We start from the raw sequence: 17,940 nt of genomic DNA, 5'->3' as shown, positions 1-17,940 counted from the left end.
CCTCGGTAGCATCTCAGGTCTTGATTTCGACTTCTCATGTGAGTGAATATTCTAAAATTTAACGGCGTTGCGCATTTAGTGGTAGACGACGTTCCCGTCGACAGCGAGATGCCTTTGGTGACTTAGTCAATCTTGAGAATTTGTCGACTCAGTCTTCGAAGATGCTCATAGGATATGATTTGTGTACGTGTATTCATAAGAATGTGAGTGTATGTGTATTGTGAATGTCTGAGTTGTACTTTGTAATCTAAAAATAAAATATATTAGTATAAAAAAATAACATTTTCATCAATTAGCAGTTGGTTCCAACATAAATGAAATCAACCAACCAGACCGTGCGCGCCACGGACACCAACCTCCTCAGGTCCGAGAAAGGCACCGGATTCGGAACCCACCGGCGGTTCCGCGTATTCCCGTCGACAGTACTGCTGCTGCATCTGACCAGAGAGAAAAATCCGGCGCTGCCCGGCCATTCTTCTTCTTGGTGGGGCACGCTGGATCTGCGTGCCTTCCTGCCCAGCCATTGTTGCGTCCCGCGACCCAGCTGGTCGCCATGGGCATGGTGCAGAACTGCAGATCGATCGAGTGGACGTCACTAATTACATTTGAACGAGTTCGAAAAGAGATTCGTGCAGACAAATGGCAACGGGGGCGTATCGCGCATTGGCCCGTAGCGCGCGGGACGTGGACGCGCTCGGGGCATTTGGAGGGAGCCAGGAAGACGGCAGCTCCATGCGGACAGAAAGGGCTCGATCTGTTGCTCGCGAGCACATCAAAAATTAAACGATCTCCGCGGCATGCTTCTGACGAACAGCGACGCGACCGCAACAGGTTAAACGGGCAGCAGCAACTCACCACCACCCTCTAAACCACTCGTCGATTTGCAAAATCTTTTTCCGCCGACCGTACCCCTCCCTCTTTTTCCTCGCCGCCGTCCCATCCCGCGCCGCTCGGCTGCCTGTCTCCCGCGCGCGACCGCCGACCGCGAATCCCGCCGGCGTGCTCTCTCTCTCCCTTTTTCTTTTTCTTCATTTTCTTTTCTCCTTTTTCTTTTTTTTCTTTTCCCTCCTCCTTCCTTCTCCTCTTCCTGCTTCTCTCCTCCCCCGCACGCGCGGCGCGCCGAGCGCGCTCAGCCCGCACGCCCCGCCTTCCCTGCCCACGCACGCACGCCCCCCTGACCCGTGCACCCAGCCGCGCCGAGCACCCACCCTGGGCCGTGCGCGCGCGCGCACGCACCGCCGCTGCCTCCCTCTTCTCGCGCCGCGCGAGCCGCTGCTGCGCACTCACGCGCTCGCCGCGCTCGGCGCACCGAGCCGCGCACGCCGCAACACCCGCTCGCCCGCGCGCGCCCTGTGCGCCGCACGCGTTCCACGCGACCCCGATGCTCGCCGCGCCGCCTGCTGATCAGCCCCGCCACCGCCTTCCTGTGCCCGCCTTCGCCGCCGGCCGTTCCTGTGCCCTGCCCACGCACACGCGCGCACTGCACCCACGCGCCCCACACGCCTGCAGTGCCCGGCGCGCCGCTCGGCCTCTGTCCGAGCCATCTCATCGCCTGTGCTCGCCTCGACACCAGCGCAGCACAGCGCCACCGCCGGTCCCGCCGCCATTAAGGCCGCCCCGACTAGCTCACCGGCCACCACCGGCGCCCCTCCTCCCCACCGCCTTCCAACGTCTATAAATAGGCCTCGACGTCGCCCACCACCACCACCACTCACCCCGCCACCGCTAGCCGCCTCCCCAAGCTCCCAGCGCCGCCGCCACACACAGCTCTCGCCGTCGACCGCTGGCCACCGTGGGCGCACCTTCTCGCTCCATCCCAGCCCAAGGTGAGAAGGGCACTAGGATGCCCTCGCTCCCCTCATCATTTCCCCCCTAGCCCTGGCCGCCGCCACGCCCCACAGCGCCGCCGTTCGCCGCCCACCGGCCCTCGTGGCGCCGCAGCCTCGCTTCGCCCTAGCCCGAGATAGGAGGGGGAATCAAAAGCCCTCGCCCCCCTCGTGCCTTTGCCCCCTCCATGACCGCCGCCTAGCCCTGGCTCGCCGGGAACCGGCGCCGCCGTCGCCCCCTCCCCCTCCTCTGTTTTGGTCGCGGGGGAGAGGAGGAAGAAAGGCGATTTTGCCTTTAGGCCCCTGCCTTTCTTTCTTTTCTTTTATGAACCCTTTTCCCTTTAGATCTTTTTCCAAAAGAGACCTCCTTCTTTTCCCTTTTAAAGAATAAACCCCTCCACCGTGTAAACTTAATTCTAAATAAACCCTTGCCCATTTTCAGAGTAACCCGTGTATTTCTAGAAATTGCAACCAAGTCCTTTCTTTTCCAAAATAATTACAAACAGGTCCCTGAATCCTTATTTAACCCTAAACCCCTCTTAAGCCTATCATTTCATGCGCCAAAAATCCTTCGATCGACCTGAAACTTTACCACACCATTTCTAATATAATTTTAGCCATGCCATTAGAAAACCACCCAAAAATATTACTCCTATCCCCATATCTTAATTGTTTCCGATTCGAGCTCAGCGATAAACCTTTGTTTCTCTTTCTTGATTGTGTGCTTACTTGTGTGCGTCGTAGATCACGGTGTGAACAAAGAAGAACCCGTCGACGAGCAGTACTGCGAGTAAGTGAATGAGGACTAGTTCCGCAACCCCGAACCCAAAGGACAGTACCTTGATCAGGACTTCCTGGAAGGTTTTGAGAACGGCAAGTTCAATCTCATCCTTTGATGCATGTTTTGTCCTAGTTTTATAAACACAACCTATTTGCCTGTTTTGCAAAATTGCATATGTTTTGACTGCTGAAAACATGGTTGGATAGCCACCCCTTGATTTGTTATAACCATTTCTTGACCACCTAGATTAATGTCTGAATGTGACTTGTTTGGACGTTAATCGCTGCTAGAACGCTTAGGACCTTAAATACGGTACAACTTGTTTTATAAAAAGAAAATGTGTGAGTGTGTGTGGGAAGGGAGAATGTGGAATTTTCGAAAGACGAGTTTAGACGGGATGGATGGCACTTCTGTGTGATTTGACAAATGGTGTGCTCGTATCTGTGTGGTTGAGCAAGGAAGGGAGATATCCATCTTGTCACAATTAAGGACCGAGTTGGTGTGTCATCTTGGCTAACTCCACTATCGTGCAAAACACTCGACCGTTGTATGGGCGACGGCTTAGCATAAATCCCACTAGTTAGTCTGATAGCCATCAGGAGAGCTGAGAGCAACAGGTGATCAAGGAGAAGGGATAAGCTCTGTGTGACTTATGCCCCGGTTAAACCTCGGTGATAGGTCGACGACCCCTTGGTGGATCCCGTGGTGGCTAGGCAGGTCTAGCTAAGGTGGGTAATGGCTTTGTTGGGATCTGCACCGACACTAAGGTGATCGTACTGTGGTACCCCGCTTGTGGGTAAAGTTGCACACCTCTGCAGAGTTAAAATCTATTCGAATAGTCGTGCCCACGGTACTGGGCGAGTTATGGTTTGGTCACACAACTAGTGTTTCTTCTGGAAATGGATGGGTTGGCGTGAGTGGTTTTGGAAAAGTGTCCGGCAGCTGTGCCGTGTGCTACGGCGGACGAGGAGTCCGGTAGCAATTTAAAACTGGGATCCTGTGTGGATCAACCCCATACGGTGATAAAAGACTGCTTTAAGAAAAATCTTTTCAAATAAACCCATGCATAAAATTAGCTTTCCGCGAAATAAACTCTAGCCTTATCCTTGGTTTACCCTGTGCATTATATTCTGTTTATACTCCATCCGTGGGTGTGGTTGGACTTGCTGAGTACGTTTGTACTCACTCCATTCTTAATTTTTACAGAGAAAGATCCAGACTTTGTTCCCGAAGACGTTGAGTAGGGGTTCTGTCCTACACCCAACTTTGTCTGTGGATAGGGTCACCAGCAGGAAGCTCCGTATAGCGCAAGACTCTGATGACCTCTTCGTACTTAATGTCGTTGTGTGGGTTTTAGTTGTTATCCTCGCGATAGTGGCACTTCACTACCCATTATCGCGTAGAGTTGTACGGTGATGTACCATCTGATGTAATAAATGTGTTATCAGCCTCCTGGGACTTATATTTGTATCACATTTAAGTCTTCTCTTATAAGTGGACGCTTCACCATGTAGATATGTTTTACTTTTTTCTTATTGCAAATATTATTCTTGAACTATTTCATTTTGATTTAGTTTGTTTGTGGCAAGTATGTTTTGTTGACTCTTATAGAATAAGTATACATCGTATGTGCAATTTTAAAAAAAAAAATCTCCCGAAGCATATGCACTACGTGTGTGTGCTAGGGAGAAAAAAAAAGCTGACTGATTTGTTTTCCCTACCGACTCATATGGTACGCATATATGCTTATAGTTCTTCATGTATAATTATTTATAAGCATGTAACTAATTTTTCATAATGCCAAATTGATTGTTTTCGTGTCGACTGATGATGTTGACTCATTTATTCACGATATTTATTTTCCATTATTTATCCTATTCAATCAAATGTTCTCTATGTTCAATATTTATCCTATAAGAACATTATTATTTGTTCATCATTTTTAATTTTTTATTCGTAAAAAACAATCATTTATTGGTGTTGTTAAAATATTTATTTCTAGTAGTTGAAAATAATTATTAGTATAAAAATTGTTTTTTCAAAATATCGTGAGGCAAGTGTGGTTGTCGGTGTTCTACCTTCAAGCCTACCTAGGGATACGCTAAGGTAGTAGATTGTTGGTAGACAATCGCCAAGATCAAGAACACGATGGTGCAAACAACACAAGGTTTAGACAAATTTGGAGCACGAATAATGTAATACCCTATGTCCTGTTAGGTGGTTTGTATCAACTGAGATGGGTATATGCTTTGGAGGGGTCCCTGCCCGTGCTTATATAGTCTCCGGGACATGATTACATAAAACCTTAGATCGATATTAGTCTAGAAGTCCTTCTCGAGCACTATTCGAATAGTTTCCATCTGTGCCGACTAGTTCTAATTGTACATGAGTATTTTACAAAACATGGTTACCATCCAGAAGCTAAATCGAGATAAAGAGCGTAAGGATAAGAAGATTCATGACTTGGAGGTTGCGGCACGAGTAGTCATTGACATGTTGGATCCCCCTCAGCCGGGTGTTATCAACTCTAGAGCGGTGTTAGAGTGCTCGTAAGGTGTACCTGCCCAGATTGAAAGATATATGTCTAGGACCTCCAAGTATGTTGTGTTGGTGATATGCCCAAGAGTCCATCATCACAATACGGTTTAAAGGCACAAGAGGATATTGATCCAAGAGGGATTAGGATTACTAATGAGCCTATGAGATAGAAGCTCATTAGTACGCCCTATATATACGAGGGAGGGGCTAGGGGGCGAGACAACCTGTGAGCCGCGCCACCTCCCTAGCCGTCCCCCCCCCCTCTCGGCCGCCGCCCATGTCGTGTGTGCGGTGCTAGCACACTGACGCCCGGTGTTTCATCCCCGTACGTGTGGACTCCGTGGAGGCGCTGCTGTGACTGCTGCGCTGATCGGCTGTTGGGATCAAGGACGAGGAGCTCGGTTCGTGGGACGTGAGCGACTACTTCCTCTATATCGACGTGCGACTTCTTCCGCTGCGCTGCGCGTCTAGTGGTAACGATCTATGATCTTTTACTCACAAGTATCTTGGGTATATGCGGTAGTGATGCTAGCGTAGCCTACCCGTTTCCCTACATGTGGCCAGACGCGTACTTGGACTCCTCAGGTCATTCTACCCGAGGCTAAATATTAAGCATCTAGCGGAGGGTCCGGAGATTGCACTGTTGTATAATTCAATGGATGCCTGCAAGAAGTAGAGCCAATAGCCTACCATAGTAGGGAACCTAGATTTGTAGTCTGATGTCGTCAATGATGTGATAACCGATACTTTTGTAAATATGTAAAATAATTGGTTATGTTTCTCTTTGTTATGATGCTTCTTTAGATATCTCTTACAACTCTTATGATCGTAAATTGTGTGGAGAAACGCAAACCGTTTGGCTTGTTCGAAGGTAGTCGAGGAGTTGATCGTTGGAGAGCTTGATTGCCCCCTCTGATGCACTTGTGCGTAACAAGTACTCGGAGACGTTACAAAAGGACGGCGAATTAGGTTTTTCTCAATGCAAGATTTAATTGCTTGATTTTCAAGAATGGCATGTCATCTATTGATCATTGAGTTGATGAAAGAAACTAGATCTCTCCGGGTAAAGTTTCACTTTACGGCTTCATATTTTAATATATCATTTAAATGTTCCATCAGAATGACACGAATAGGAGTTGTGTACATGAAACTCAAAGTCTCTCAATTGAGGAGTCTCATTTTAGTTTCACGCTTCTTGGTAACAATTATAAAAATAATAAATGTCCTACTATTTGGGATTGATGAATGTAACACGCACGTCTCGTCATCGATGAATACATCGATCACTTATACATGACATAACAACAACAATTATTTTTAAAATAAATCCAGAAAATAGGACATCCATGTTGAGAGGAAATAGACAGAGCCACTTTATTAGCAAATCACCATCACCTTCAAATTAAATGAAAAGTCGAGTTGGTTGCAACCACAATTTGCTGCAAGTGCTCACCACTGGTGATGAGTGGTGGCAAACACCGCCACTAATCTTTGCTGAAAAAGGAATAATGTACTGTCATTATTCTTCCATAAAAAACCGCCACTGATGGGAATGCTGAGCTAGTGTGAATAGCATTATTTTTTCATTACAGAGACGTTATAGGGATGCAACTAACTACGCAATTTTTTTTTATCTTCTCACATGTTTTCACACGTGAAAACCGAGAAGACACGCAAAGTTGGACAACTCGTACTGATTCCACGAGCGCCCAAAACGTTTAGATCTTGTTTACTTCCCTCCATTGTGAAATGCAAAATATTTTACTTTGTTCTAAATTAAAGTAGTCTAAATTTAATTAAATTTATATTGAAGAATGTTAGTATCTAACATATCAAATAAGTAAACTATGAAACTATATTTCATAATGAATTTAATTATTCTCGTTTGATATTCAAAATATTATTACTCTTTTCTATAAACTCGGTTAAATTTAGAATATTAACTTAGAACAAACCAAAACGCCTTACATTTTAGGCCAGGCCAGAGTGAGTATAATGCAAGGTTCTCAAAACACAAAAATAAAATATAATTTGGTCCTATCGAATGAAGAAACATAGGACAATGGCAGAATGGCCATTTAGATTGTGCAAAGAAATTGGCCGAAGAGAATGATTTGAGGAAACTTTCCATAAGGTCTAATCACATGACGCAGTCTATCCATAAGGCGTATGATCTATGGCAGAATCCTTCAAAATGATTTTTTTAACAAAACAGGCGAGAGAGCTAGGAAAGCTACCGATTATATTAAAAAATTAAAGTTTAGATTGGACAATACAACAATAGAGAAGGGAAAAAAAACAACAATTCACTATCAAGCACAACTTGACAACCACATGACGCATCACTCAAAACACCAAGCCACTACTCCAACACTTAGCTACCTCAAACTCCATAATTCTAACATTATTGTCTGTTGCCGCTTGACTGTTGCATCATGTGTATGGGTAGCATGAGCTAGTGATGGATTAATTTGGGTTAATGAATTTCTCTCATCAATTAGTCTCCATTTATGCAATTGGTTTTATAATTAGCTTATATTTAATACTTTTAATTGGTGTCCAAATATCCGATAGGACGGGGACTAAAGTTTAGTCCCCCTCCTCCAAACAATTGTCGCGCGCCTCGGCCCCATCATCATTGAGGTTGAACATCAAGTTAGAGCAGCAGTCACATCTAGTGGTAGGGGGTCATTGAACATGGATGCCAATAAACTCATGAAGCTAAGTGCAGCCTCAGTTGGTTCAGCCTCGCTCATCATTTCAAAGCCCAAGCTTGTGACAAAGGTTATGTTGCGCTTGCTATACATTTGAGTCATCGGATGTCCGGTGTAGAGACGTGCACTACACCGTACCAATGACATGTCAGAAGTGCATCGCCGGTGTTGGCGAGGAGCTGGTGTTGGTGCTAGAGCTCTCTGTAGCACTGGGGCTGAAGCACTTGGTTATAGCGGGGTGGTGAACTGGCTTAGACCTAAAGCATCATGCCGCCTTGCCAACTCGTCAATAGGTGCAGCTGCCTCACCGTTCAGTCTATTGTTGTTGTTGTTGACATAGCAACCATTCTGAAGGGTGGTAGAATCATAATAAATTTCTTATAGGATTCAAATTCTCTAAACTTCCTCCATTTTTCCTATTTTCCAATTATTTATAGGATTGGACATGCCTAGATCAGGGACGTGTCCAGCACTCCAGCCAAAGACATCATCAGGGTGTTATAGGGTCAAAGTGTAGTAGTACATGCTTAGATCTTAAAAGTGATTTACAAATTTACAAATTTCAGGTGGGGTCGGCTAACTCTGATAAACAATATAAGATCCATCTTGGCATAAATCTCTCCTATATCTGGCTACACTATTTGTTGTTGTTTTTAGATTAATGCAGGCATAGTCACATCTATGAATACACTTATGCAAACCCCCTAAGAGCATCATCGAAGACTAAGCCAGCAAATTCTCGAGATTGATAAAATCACCACAGACGTCTCGCTGTCGATGAAAATGTCATCTACCACTGAAAAGCACAACGCCATTAAATCCTTAAATATTCACTCCCATTGGAAGTCGAACCCAGGATCTGAGTTGGTTAAAATATTAGGCATCCATATGCTTTGAGCAAACAGGGATAGATGGAGGACGATTGCTGCATGTCACGTACAAAATTGATTTTTAGATAAAATGCTCGGTCTGTTTTAAATAATTGGTTATTTTGACTTTTTAAAGTAAATAGATTTTAGTTTCACTATGTGCATAGATATATGATATATTTAGAGGGCGTTTGGCAAGACTCCTCCTAAAAAGCTTCAAAGTACCGTTTTGGAGAAGTCACAATTTGTGGCTTCTTCAAAACGGCTTCGGCTCCCTCTGTTCTTCTCATATAAAACATTTGGCAAGGCTCCTCCAGGAGCCGGAGCTGGAGCCACTGCAAAAAACCCTGCCAAATAGGACCTTATCTATAAACGCTAGCTAAAATAACAAAATTTGGTGAGGAGGAAATATCATGCAATTTTTTTATCTTTGGGTCGCTAAACAACACTTTATATGGGCGCTGCATTGAAACGTGCACCGAGCTTATAGCGTGTTGTTGTTGTTGCCCATATCGATCCTCCCAACCAACCGCATTCAAGATGAAAACGAAAGTCCTTACGTACGGAAAAAAAAGCAAAATATCTCTCAACTTTCCAACGAGGGTCAAGTTAGTCCCTCAACTTTCAAATTGGCCAATCTAGTTCCTAAAATTTCGTTTTTAGGTCATATTCATCCCTTAACTTTTAAATCGGCCAATTTAGTCCTTCAATTTTTTGACCAAAGTAATCCCTCAAATTCTATTTTTATATTCATTTCACTATTTTGAAGCACCATAATTTCTCAAGCAGCTTATATTAATGCTTTATATCTATTGTATCTATTTTGGGTTATGTGCTTAATCAATCTAAGTCACTAACTTTTTATGCCCAATTGTCCACTTTACTTATCTGCTTAGACCAATTATTTTTTAAGAAATATATTTCCAATTAAGTTCAAACTCGGTAATTTGCATGATTATTCGGACTTCTGCAAGCTAACTATTTTTGACAAACTTAATATGAATGCTTACTCTAGACTTACCATATAGTTAAAAAGAAGTAGCCGTCAATCTTTGTAACAAACATACACATAAAAGTATGCAGAAGATGTTAAACATATTTAGATATTTATAAAATGAGCTCCCGAGAGATGGACCAGATCCAAAAATAAAACTTGAGGGACTAGATTAACCGTTTTGAAAGTTAAGGGATGGACTTGACCTAAAAACAAAAGTTGAAGGACTGGATTGGCATATTTTAAAGTTGAGGGACCAACTTGACCTTTGGTGGAAAGTTGAGGGACCAGGATGTCTATTTTGCAAAAAAAAAAAAGCAATCCAGAGTACAGACGCGTCGCAGTTGCAGCTGTACGTCTCCAATCAATACGAAGATTCAGCGACATACAGCTCGAGTCGGACTCACCATCGCACTCGCCGGACAATGATGGAGGCGACGGCGACGACGCTGCCGCTGCTTGGCCTGCTGCTCCTGCTACCCCTCTTCCTCATGATCAAGCTCGTCGCCAGGAGCTACGCCCTGGCGTCGCCGTCGTCGCAGCCCGGGAAGAAGCCGCCGCTGCGCCTGCCCCCGGGGCCGTGGCAGCTGCCGCTCATCGGCAGCCTCCCCCACCTCCTCCTGTCCCCGCACGGCGGCCTCGCGCACCGCGCCCTGCGGGACCTGTCCGCCCGGCACGGCCCGCTCATGATGCTCCGCCTCGGCGCCGTGCCCACGCTGGTGGTGTCCTCGGCCGAGGCGGCCAGGGAGGTGATGAGGACCCACGACGCCGCGTTCGCGAGCCGGAGTCTGACGCCGACGCTGGCCGTGTTCGGCGACGGCGGCCGCGACATCCTCTTCTCCCCCTACGGCGACCTGTGGCGCCAGCTCCGGCGGATCTGCGTGCTCGAGCTCCTCTCCCCGCGCCGCGTCCGGTCCTTCCGCCGCATCCGGGAGGAGGAGGCCGCGGGCCTGCTCCGCTCCGTCGCCGCCTCCTGCGCCGCCGCCCACGCCCAGGGCGGCTCCGCGGTGGTCGACGTCGGCGAGAGGATCTGCCGCGCCATGGACGACATCGTGGTGCGGTCGGCCGTCGGCGGCAGGTTCCCGCGGTGCGACGAGTTCCTGCGCGAACTCAACACGGCCGTGATGCTCACCTCCGGCTTCAACCTGACCGACCTCTACCCGTCGTCGCCGCTGGTGCGCTGGCTCAGCCGCGGGCTGCGGGAGGCCCAGCGCTGCAACCGGGCCGTGCGCGACATCGTGGCCGAGATCATCCGCGAGCAGTCGTCCGTCGACGGGGGACGCGAGGAGCAGGACGATGACGACGAAGACGGCGACAACAACCACCTGCTGGCCGTGCTGCTGCGGCTGGAGAGAGACGGCGACGCGCAGGGCCCGCTTACCACACACGTCATCACCACCGTCGTCTTGGTTGGTACCACACGATTCTAATCCCTCTATTATTGCGATTAGATGACAACAGCAACAAATAGCACCTAATAATAAAGGGGAAAGACTAAATTACCCCCTTATTAGTATCGCCAAAAAAAAATCTGAATAACCCAATATACTATTTTCGTTCAGTTTATACTTTGATAACAAGGTCAATTTATAGTTTTATACCCATAATAAGATTTGTTTTTTTGTCTGATTTAATTTAAATTTTGTTAGGCAACAATACACGGCATAAGTTATGTTGAAAAATATTATGAATAATACATCATTATTTTTGGCACAATTTGTATCACATGATTAATTTATTATTATGAGATGTTCTTGCCTATTAAAATTATGATAAAAATTTAATAATGTACTTTTAAAAATAAGTTATAGTTTCCGCTCTATACTCAGAAAATTTAAACTTAAATTTCACTTATGCTAGTGAAACAAAAAGATAAATCTTGTGAAAATATACTAAATGTCTTAGTTGTAGAGTAAAGTGAAGAACCAAAATAATTAATTTGCGGTTTATCTGGACTTTAATCATACGTAAGGTAATTTGAAGATTTTACTAAGGAATCCTGTTACTAATAAATACTATGCGGCCCTAGGAAATTTTTGCGGCGGGGAGCGAGACCTCAGCAACAACACTGGAATGGGCACTGGCGGAGCTGACAAGGAACCCACGAGTGATGCAGAAAGCTCAAGCGGAGCTGCGAGAGGCCTTCAAGGGCCAGCGCAAGCTGACCGAGGCCGACATGGAGAAGCTCCGCTACCTGCCCCTGGTGGTGAAGGAGACGCTGCGCCTGCACATCCCCGTCCCGTTCCTGCTCCCGCGAGAGTGCCGGGAGGCGTGCCGGGTGATGGGCTACGACGTGCCCAGGGGCACCAAGGTGCTCGTCAACGCGTGGGCGATCGCGAGGGACCCGAGCTACTGGGAGAGCCCGGAGGAGTTCAGGCCGGAGAGGTTCGAGGGGCCCGGCGGCGGCGTGGACTTCAGGGGCGCCGACTTCGAGTTCATCCCCTTCGGCGCCGGCCGGCGGATGTGCGCCGGCGCGGCGCTCGGACTGGCCAACATGGAGGTGGCGCTCGCGGGGCTGCTCTACCACTTCGACTGTGAGCTCCCGGAGGGAGGGGAGGAGCTTGAGATGGGCGAGGTGCTTGGCATCACCGTGAAGAGGAAGTCCAAGCTCGTGCTGCGCGCTACGCCACGGATCCCATGCGCGTACTGATGTTCACCCCCTAGATCGCTGTCTGTGTGTGTAGTATCACTTAATTTAGCTGATCTTGCTAGCTAGAACAATAGTCCGCAAGGGTTTGGTTTGTACTCCCTCCTTTCCCAAAATAAGTGCACTTTTAGAGTTAGAGTTAGAGTAAATAAATCAATGTTAGTGTGAAATTACATATATATATATATATATATATATATATATATATATGTGTGTGTGTGTAAAGATGTGATCATTAGTGTACCTTGTGACAAAAGAAAAAAAAAAGACAACTTGAGTGACATTACTGGAAAACTGGCCATCAGTACCGGTTTTGCAACTAGCACTGCACAGCCGAGACTAAAGTCTCGGGCACTAATGTCGGGTGCACCACCCAGTACTAAAAGAATTCTTTAGTACATTTACCAGGTGGTAATTCCACCCGGTACCAAAACGTGGAGCCTAAAAAATATTTTAAACTTGGGTGATTTTTTCACATGAAATATGTCATAAGTCACACAAAATACACACGTGTATGGTGCAAGGATTCGAACTCGGGATCTCTTAGCCTCGCGTGATCCCTTTCTTACAATAGTGCGACAAAGGAATTCCCAAAAGCCTGAGAAGCGTTGAATCCTTGACCAACGATGGAAGAAGCATTACCTCACTTACATAGTGTGCCCAAGGATCGGGGTTCCGTTCTCTCGTGACCACCATCAAGCAGCAGATAAAAGTGCTCAGCTCCACTACTACAGAATAGGCTTTTGTTCTAGGCCATTTGTCCCGGGTCCAACGGCTAACCGGGCCAACGTGGGGGACAGGGGCTTTTTGTCCCGGGTGGAGCCACCAACCCGGACAAAAGGTCCCTTTTATTCCGGTTGGTGTTATCAACCCGGACAAAAGGCCCCTCCACGTAATAGTTCAAAAGGAAGTTATTCTATACAAAGTCACGTATATTACTTAGGTGAGTTGGTAAGGAAACCATGCGCTAGGTAAGAGATCTTGGGATTGAATCCCGTGGTCTGTAAAATTTTTTTTAACGTCAAGCATTTTTTGTCCCGGTTCTGCCACCCGAGACAAAAGCCTCGGAAGCCTTGTCCCGGTTCCAAAATCGGGACAAAAGTCAATTTGGAATCGGGACAAAAGGCTGAATCTGTAGTAGTGCTCTCCTCTACATTTCAATATTTCACAATGCAGGCAGGCACGGACGACCGAGCCATCCTCATCCGGTAGCTTGCCGTGAGCTAGTTGTTGAGTGTTATACACGGCAGAGATGTTGCCGTGTGTAATAGAGCCTTTGCGGTGTGCCTCCCGTAGTGGACCATAGAGTAGCGGTTGCAAGCAGCGGAAACAATGAAGTTTCCCTCCCATCTCATTTTGACACAATGCAAATTTCCCAACACCATCATATGGACCGAATAACCAAGAGGCAAACAGCAGGTGGGGATCCCCCCCCCCCCCCCCCCCGATTTTGTTCGGAAAAAAAAAGAAAGTACGCGTGCGTGGCTCCTTTTTCTCCACTCGTCTCGGATCGCCGATGCAGATGTCCTTATTACTATCTCCGTCCTAAAATATAATAATTTTTTGATTTGATCAAAATCAGATATTTTCATCTTTGACCAATAATATCTTATAATTATTTTTAAAAATAAAATATTACATGTTGTGATAGTTGGTTTCACTATGAATAAACTAATATCATTTTTGTGGTGTCAATCTTTATAATTTTTTTACCATTACGATCAAAGTTCAAAAAATTCTTACTCAAAGAAAATCTAAAAATAGATGTATTCTGAGATGGAGGTAGTATATTACTCCCTCCGTTCCAAATTATAAGACATCCCAAAAATCTTGAAGAGTCAAAGCAATCTCGAGTTTGATCAAGATTATAAAGAGAAATATAAAGATTTATGATATCAAACGGATGTATTATGAAAATATAACTAATAAAGAATCTAAGATACTTAGTTTATATAATAAATGCTATTATTCTATTATATGAATTTGGTTAAATATAAAAAACATTGACTCTCCAAAATTATTGGAATGTCTTATAATTTGAAACGGAGGGAGTATATATGAATCAATCAAAGTCGCCAACTGCCCCTACGAAGCGAGAGAGCGATTTGTCATGCGCCAAGTGCCCAAGTCCGAACCGCGCGCTGATGTCTTTGAAGTGGACATATAATAGGTCCGTGGAAAACGATGAAAGATCGACCAAGCCCATGCACGTACATTAATTAGTTCAGAGTCAAGGTAGAAACATTGGAACTTCTCCTTGCTTGGAGAACTCTACAAGCTAAGGCATGTTTTATTATAATAATTCAATCCAAATTAGTTATGGATCCCTGATGAATCCGGGGCCTTAGCTTGTTCCGTTCGTTGCAGGTGCCGTGCGACTGTACGTACTGTTAGACTTGTTGGATCGCCTAGGAGTAGATCAGTGGGTGTATTCACTGGTTCTTGAAGAACATACCATCAATGGTCGAAGACGACCCGACGGCGATGTCCAGAATGCCGACGGCGGAGTCGTGGTCAGGCCGGAGAGGTTCGAAGTCGAGGCGGTTGACAGCGTGGATGGTGGCGCCGGTGGCGGTGACGGCGCGGCACAGTGGTGCTTCCCGTCGCTGATGGCCCCCCTCTCTAGATCGGGTTAGGGTTTGGACGGTGGGAAACTGTAGCGGCGGCAAACCTCGTTACCTGAGCCTCTAATCCCACCTCCACTTTATAGGGCTGCGCGACGGGGGCCCACCAGCCTCATCTTGGGCTGGGCGTCCCCGATCAGGACGCGAGTCAAGGTTGGCCCAGTCGTTAGACTGGCCCGGTGGAGATCAATACTAACACGTACCTGCTCTGGTGGACAGGCTCGCCGCGCCACACGATCCAGGGGACAGTGACCTGAGACGGTGAGAGCACTCTCCTAGCAAATAGGTTTTGGGATTCGAAATGCGAAAAATTTTGATCCTAACTGAGATGGGTGAATTTCAAAAAATTTGACCGGAATTCGATTGTTTGACCGGTCAACAAATTCATTTTTATATAAAATTTGGTTACGTTTATATAGAGATTTAGGATTGAGTACTCCTAGAGAAGATAGTGGGACAGAAGGGTGATATTGTGAGGAGCTTAGGAGAACGATGTTTATGTGTTCGTCGGTTGTTACAAAGTTGAAGAGGCTAAAAGAATGATACAACTAAAGTTCATTCATATCTTTATAGCTAGAAGGGTATATAGGGTGGTATAGATCTTAATGATAGTAGAAAAATTTTACTTTGGTTGATTTTTTTTATTGTTTCGGTCCTAACCAAAATGGGTGTAATTAGATGAAATTCAATCATTTCGGACCGAATTCCAGAACCGCCAGCATCAGAGTACATCCTACCCTAAGATAATGGGACAGAAAGGAGATATTGTGAGGAGCTTAGGAGAATGATGGTGAAAACACGATGTTTATGCATTCATTGAAGAGTCTGAAAGAATTATATAACTAAAGTTCATTCATATCTTTGTAGCTAGAAGGGTATATGGGGTGGTATAGATCTTAATGATAGTAGAAAAGTTCTACTTTGGTTGAATTTTTTTATTCTTTTGGTTTCGTTTCGGTCCTAACCGAAATGGGTGAAATTTGATGAAATTCAGTCATTTTGGACCGAATCCCAGAACCGCCAGCATCAGACTGCACAGTGGGGAGTGGCACTCCCCTACGAGGCTACGAGTACATCCTACCCTATCCCGTCCCGTTCTTTCAGCTGATCGAGAAGGCGAAAACGGCAAACCTCCAGCTGGAGGACGGCGATGGTGGTAGGAGAGGCAGGATCTTCTTCTTTCGACCCCCGGACCAATCTAGAGTCAGTGAGCGTTGGGTATGGACACGGCACTCACACATTGATTGCAGCATTATATTGCACCGCCAAACTTCGCATTCCTACAGCTGAAAACGTGGGATGATAAGAAACCAGAAGATTGACTAAAAAACTTGTTATGCGCCTAAATTGTGGTGTGCTAGGTTGTGAGCGCTATGCAAATACAATACTTCCTCCATTTCAAATTGTAAGTCATTCTAACCTTCACCAACCCCTCATTTTTAAACGCAATGGTGTAATCATATAGTACTACATGAAAAAATAATTAATATTTCTCTCCAAACCCAAGCCCGCCCCCATCCCGACCACCCCCCTCCCTGGCAGCAAACTGCGTGGGCAATCCTCTCCCATGGCCTTCTAAGAAAAAAGGCCGCCCCTGCATACAAATATGAGTAAAATTGTTTCTTGACCCTAAAAAGAGTTGGGCTGTCTCTTGGTCTTTTTTATTTGAACTTTGCTATCTGACCCCAAATTGAAATTCATTTGGTTTCTTAGCCAGACAGCAAAGTCCAATCGAAAAGAGACAAAAAAAAACTAAGCCCAACCATTTTTAAGGTCAAGTAACCAATTTACTCTAATAAATAATTAAGAGCGTGGCTAAAGAAACTATATCATCCCTTCCCAAAATGCATTAAATAAGCAAAAGTTTTTGTTCTCACCGTGGTGCTCTTCGTTGGGCCTTGCAGGCCGCCTGAAGCGGCGACGACTTCTTCCCTTCCCAAAGAATTGTAGCTTCAGTGTAGATAGCCCAAAAGAGCATGCAAGAACATGCGATTTTTTCTTTTTTATATTTAAAAAATCAAAATTTCAAAAATATATGTCCGTTTCGAAAAATTTCGAAAATATATCCCGGTCGCCCGCCCCAGGGGCGACAGGACTTTAATATATTTTTTTTCTTCAAATTTGCAAAGAGGTCCCTGACCGGGGGCGCGTGGGGGCAAGGGGGCCTGTCGCCACCCCCGGGCGACTGGGGGCCCCACCCACGGGCGACACGGGGGGCCTGTCGCCCCCCCCCCCTCCCCCCATCGGGCGACCGGCTCTGCCCCTTATATAAGCCCTTGACCCTCATTCCCTCCTCATTTGAGCCCAAAAATTCCACCAAAAATCCAGAAAAAAAAGATAGGGGTGAGGAGAAGGGAAGCGGCGAAGCCCTGCCGGATTGCGCACTTGTGATCTGCAGGTAAGTACATTTAACTTATATATTTTTCCATTGATATTATAGAGTAATTTAATTTAATTAGTGCGATAGTAGAACCATTTAAGTAGGAGTTTAATGATACTTTAGTTATGTAGTAGTAAATTAGTTAAGAAAATTAGTACTACGCATTTATTATTACAATTGCAGTACTATTAGAGAGGTGTTTATAAATTAATTACGATTTAGAATAGAATTTCGCATATGCAGTATAGAATTTGAGTGTCATCACGTAATTATGAATACTTATATGTTGTAGTTGAAATGCATACTTAATTTTTACGGATTATTGAATAAGGTAGTGAAGTAAAGAGTATAACTCGATAAGTATTCTGTGATATACAGATATGTCGAGCAAGATGCAGTTTCAAGTATTTTTTGGTGACTACAATAGTTTGTATGGGCCAAATGGAGTAGACCTTTCTGCCTTTAAGTGCACATCTAGCGCCATAGATAAACCTCTGGAAAGGAGTTTTGATTCCATATGTAAGTGGCTGCAGCGTGGGTTCCGTGTTGATCCGTTAACACATGTGA

At 45.6% G+C, this 17,940-nt stretch overlaps 1 protein-coding gene and 1 long non-coding RNA gene across 3 annotated transcripts; one reads left to right on the top strand and one right to left on the bottom strand.

The window, feature by feature from the left end:
• Nucleotides 1–6,359: 6,359 nt before the first annotated feature.
• LOC120650430 lies at nucleotides 6,360–10,233 on the bottom strand. The gene is made up of 2 exons (XR_005665600.1): nucleotides 10,130–10,233; nucleotides 6,360–6,639 (listed from the first exon to the last, which is right to left on the bottom strand). It is a non-coding gene; the product is annotated as an uncharacterized LOC120650430 (long non-coding RNA).
• Nucleotides 10,039–12,663, top strand: LOC120650429 (zealexin A1 synthase-like). Of its 2 annotated transcripts, none has more exons than XM_039927571.1 (2): nucleotides 10,039–11,135; nucleotides 11,752–12,663. In XM_039927571.1, exons 1-2 carry the CDS (start codon nucleotides 10,148–10,150, stop codon nucleotides 12,258–12,260), a joined length of 1,497 nt encoding a protein of 498 aa, XP_039783505.1. In that variant the 5' UTR covers nucleotides 10,039–10,147; the 3' UTR covers nucleotides 12,261–12,663. The 2 variants fall into 2 exon arrangements, with proteins under 2 accessions (XP_039783505.1, XP_039783504.1); XM_039927570.1 differs by having other exon boundaries at nucleotides 10,045–11,131.
• The last annotated feature ends 5,277 nt before the right edge of the window (nucleotides 12,664–17,940 follow it).

Source organism: Panicum virgatum, chromosome 9K (genome assembly GCF_016808335.1).
Source record: "Panicum virgatum strain AP13 chromosome 9K, P.virgatum_v5, whole genome shotgun sequence".
Classification (NCBI taxonomy): Eukaryota; Viridiplantae; Streptophyta; class Magnoliopsida; order Poales; family Poaceae; genus Panicum; species Panicum virgatum.
This window is presented reverse-complemented; position numbering and strand designations above follow the sequence as displayed.

Excerpts from the sequence above, each read along its gene's own strand:
- LOC120650429 (XM_039927570.1), top strand. The coding sequence starts at position 10,148 with ATGATGGAGGCGACGGCGACGACGCTGCCGCTGCTTGGCCTGCTGCTC. Across the intron at positions 11,132-11,751 it reads TCATCACCACCGTCGTCTTG|GAAATTTTTGCGGCGGGGAG; the intron begins GTTGGTACCACA and ends ATGCGGCCCTAG.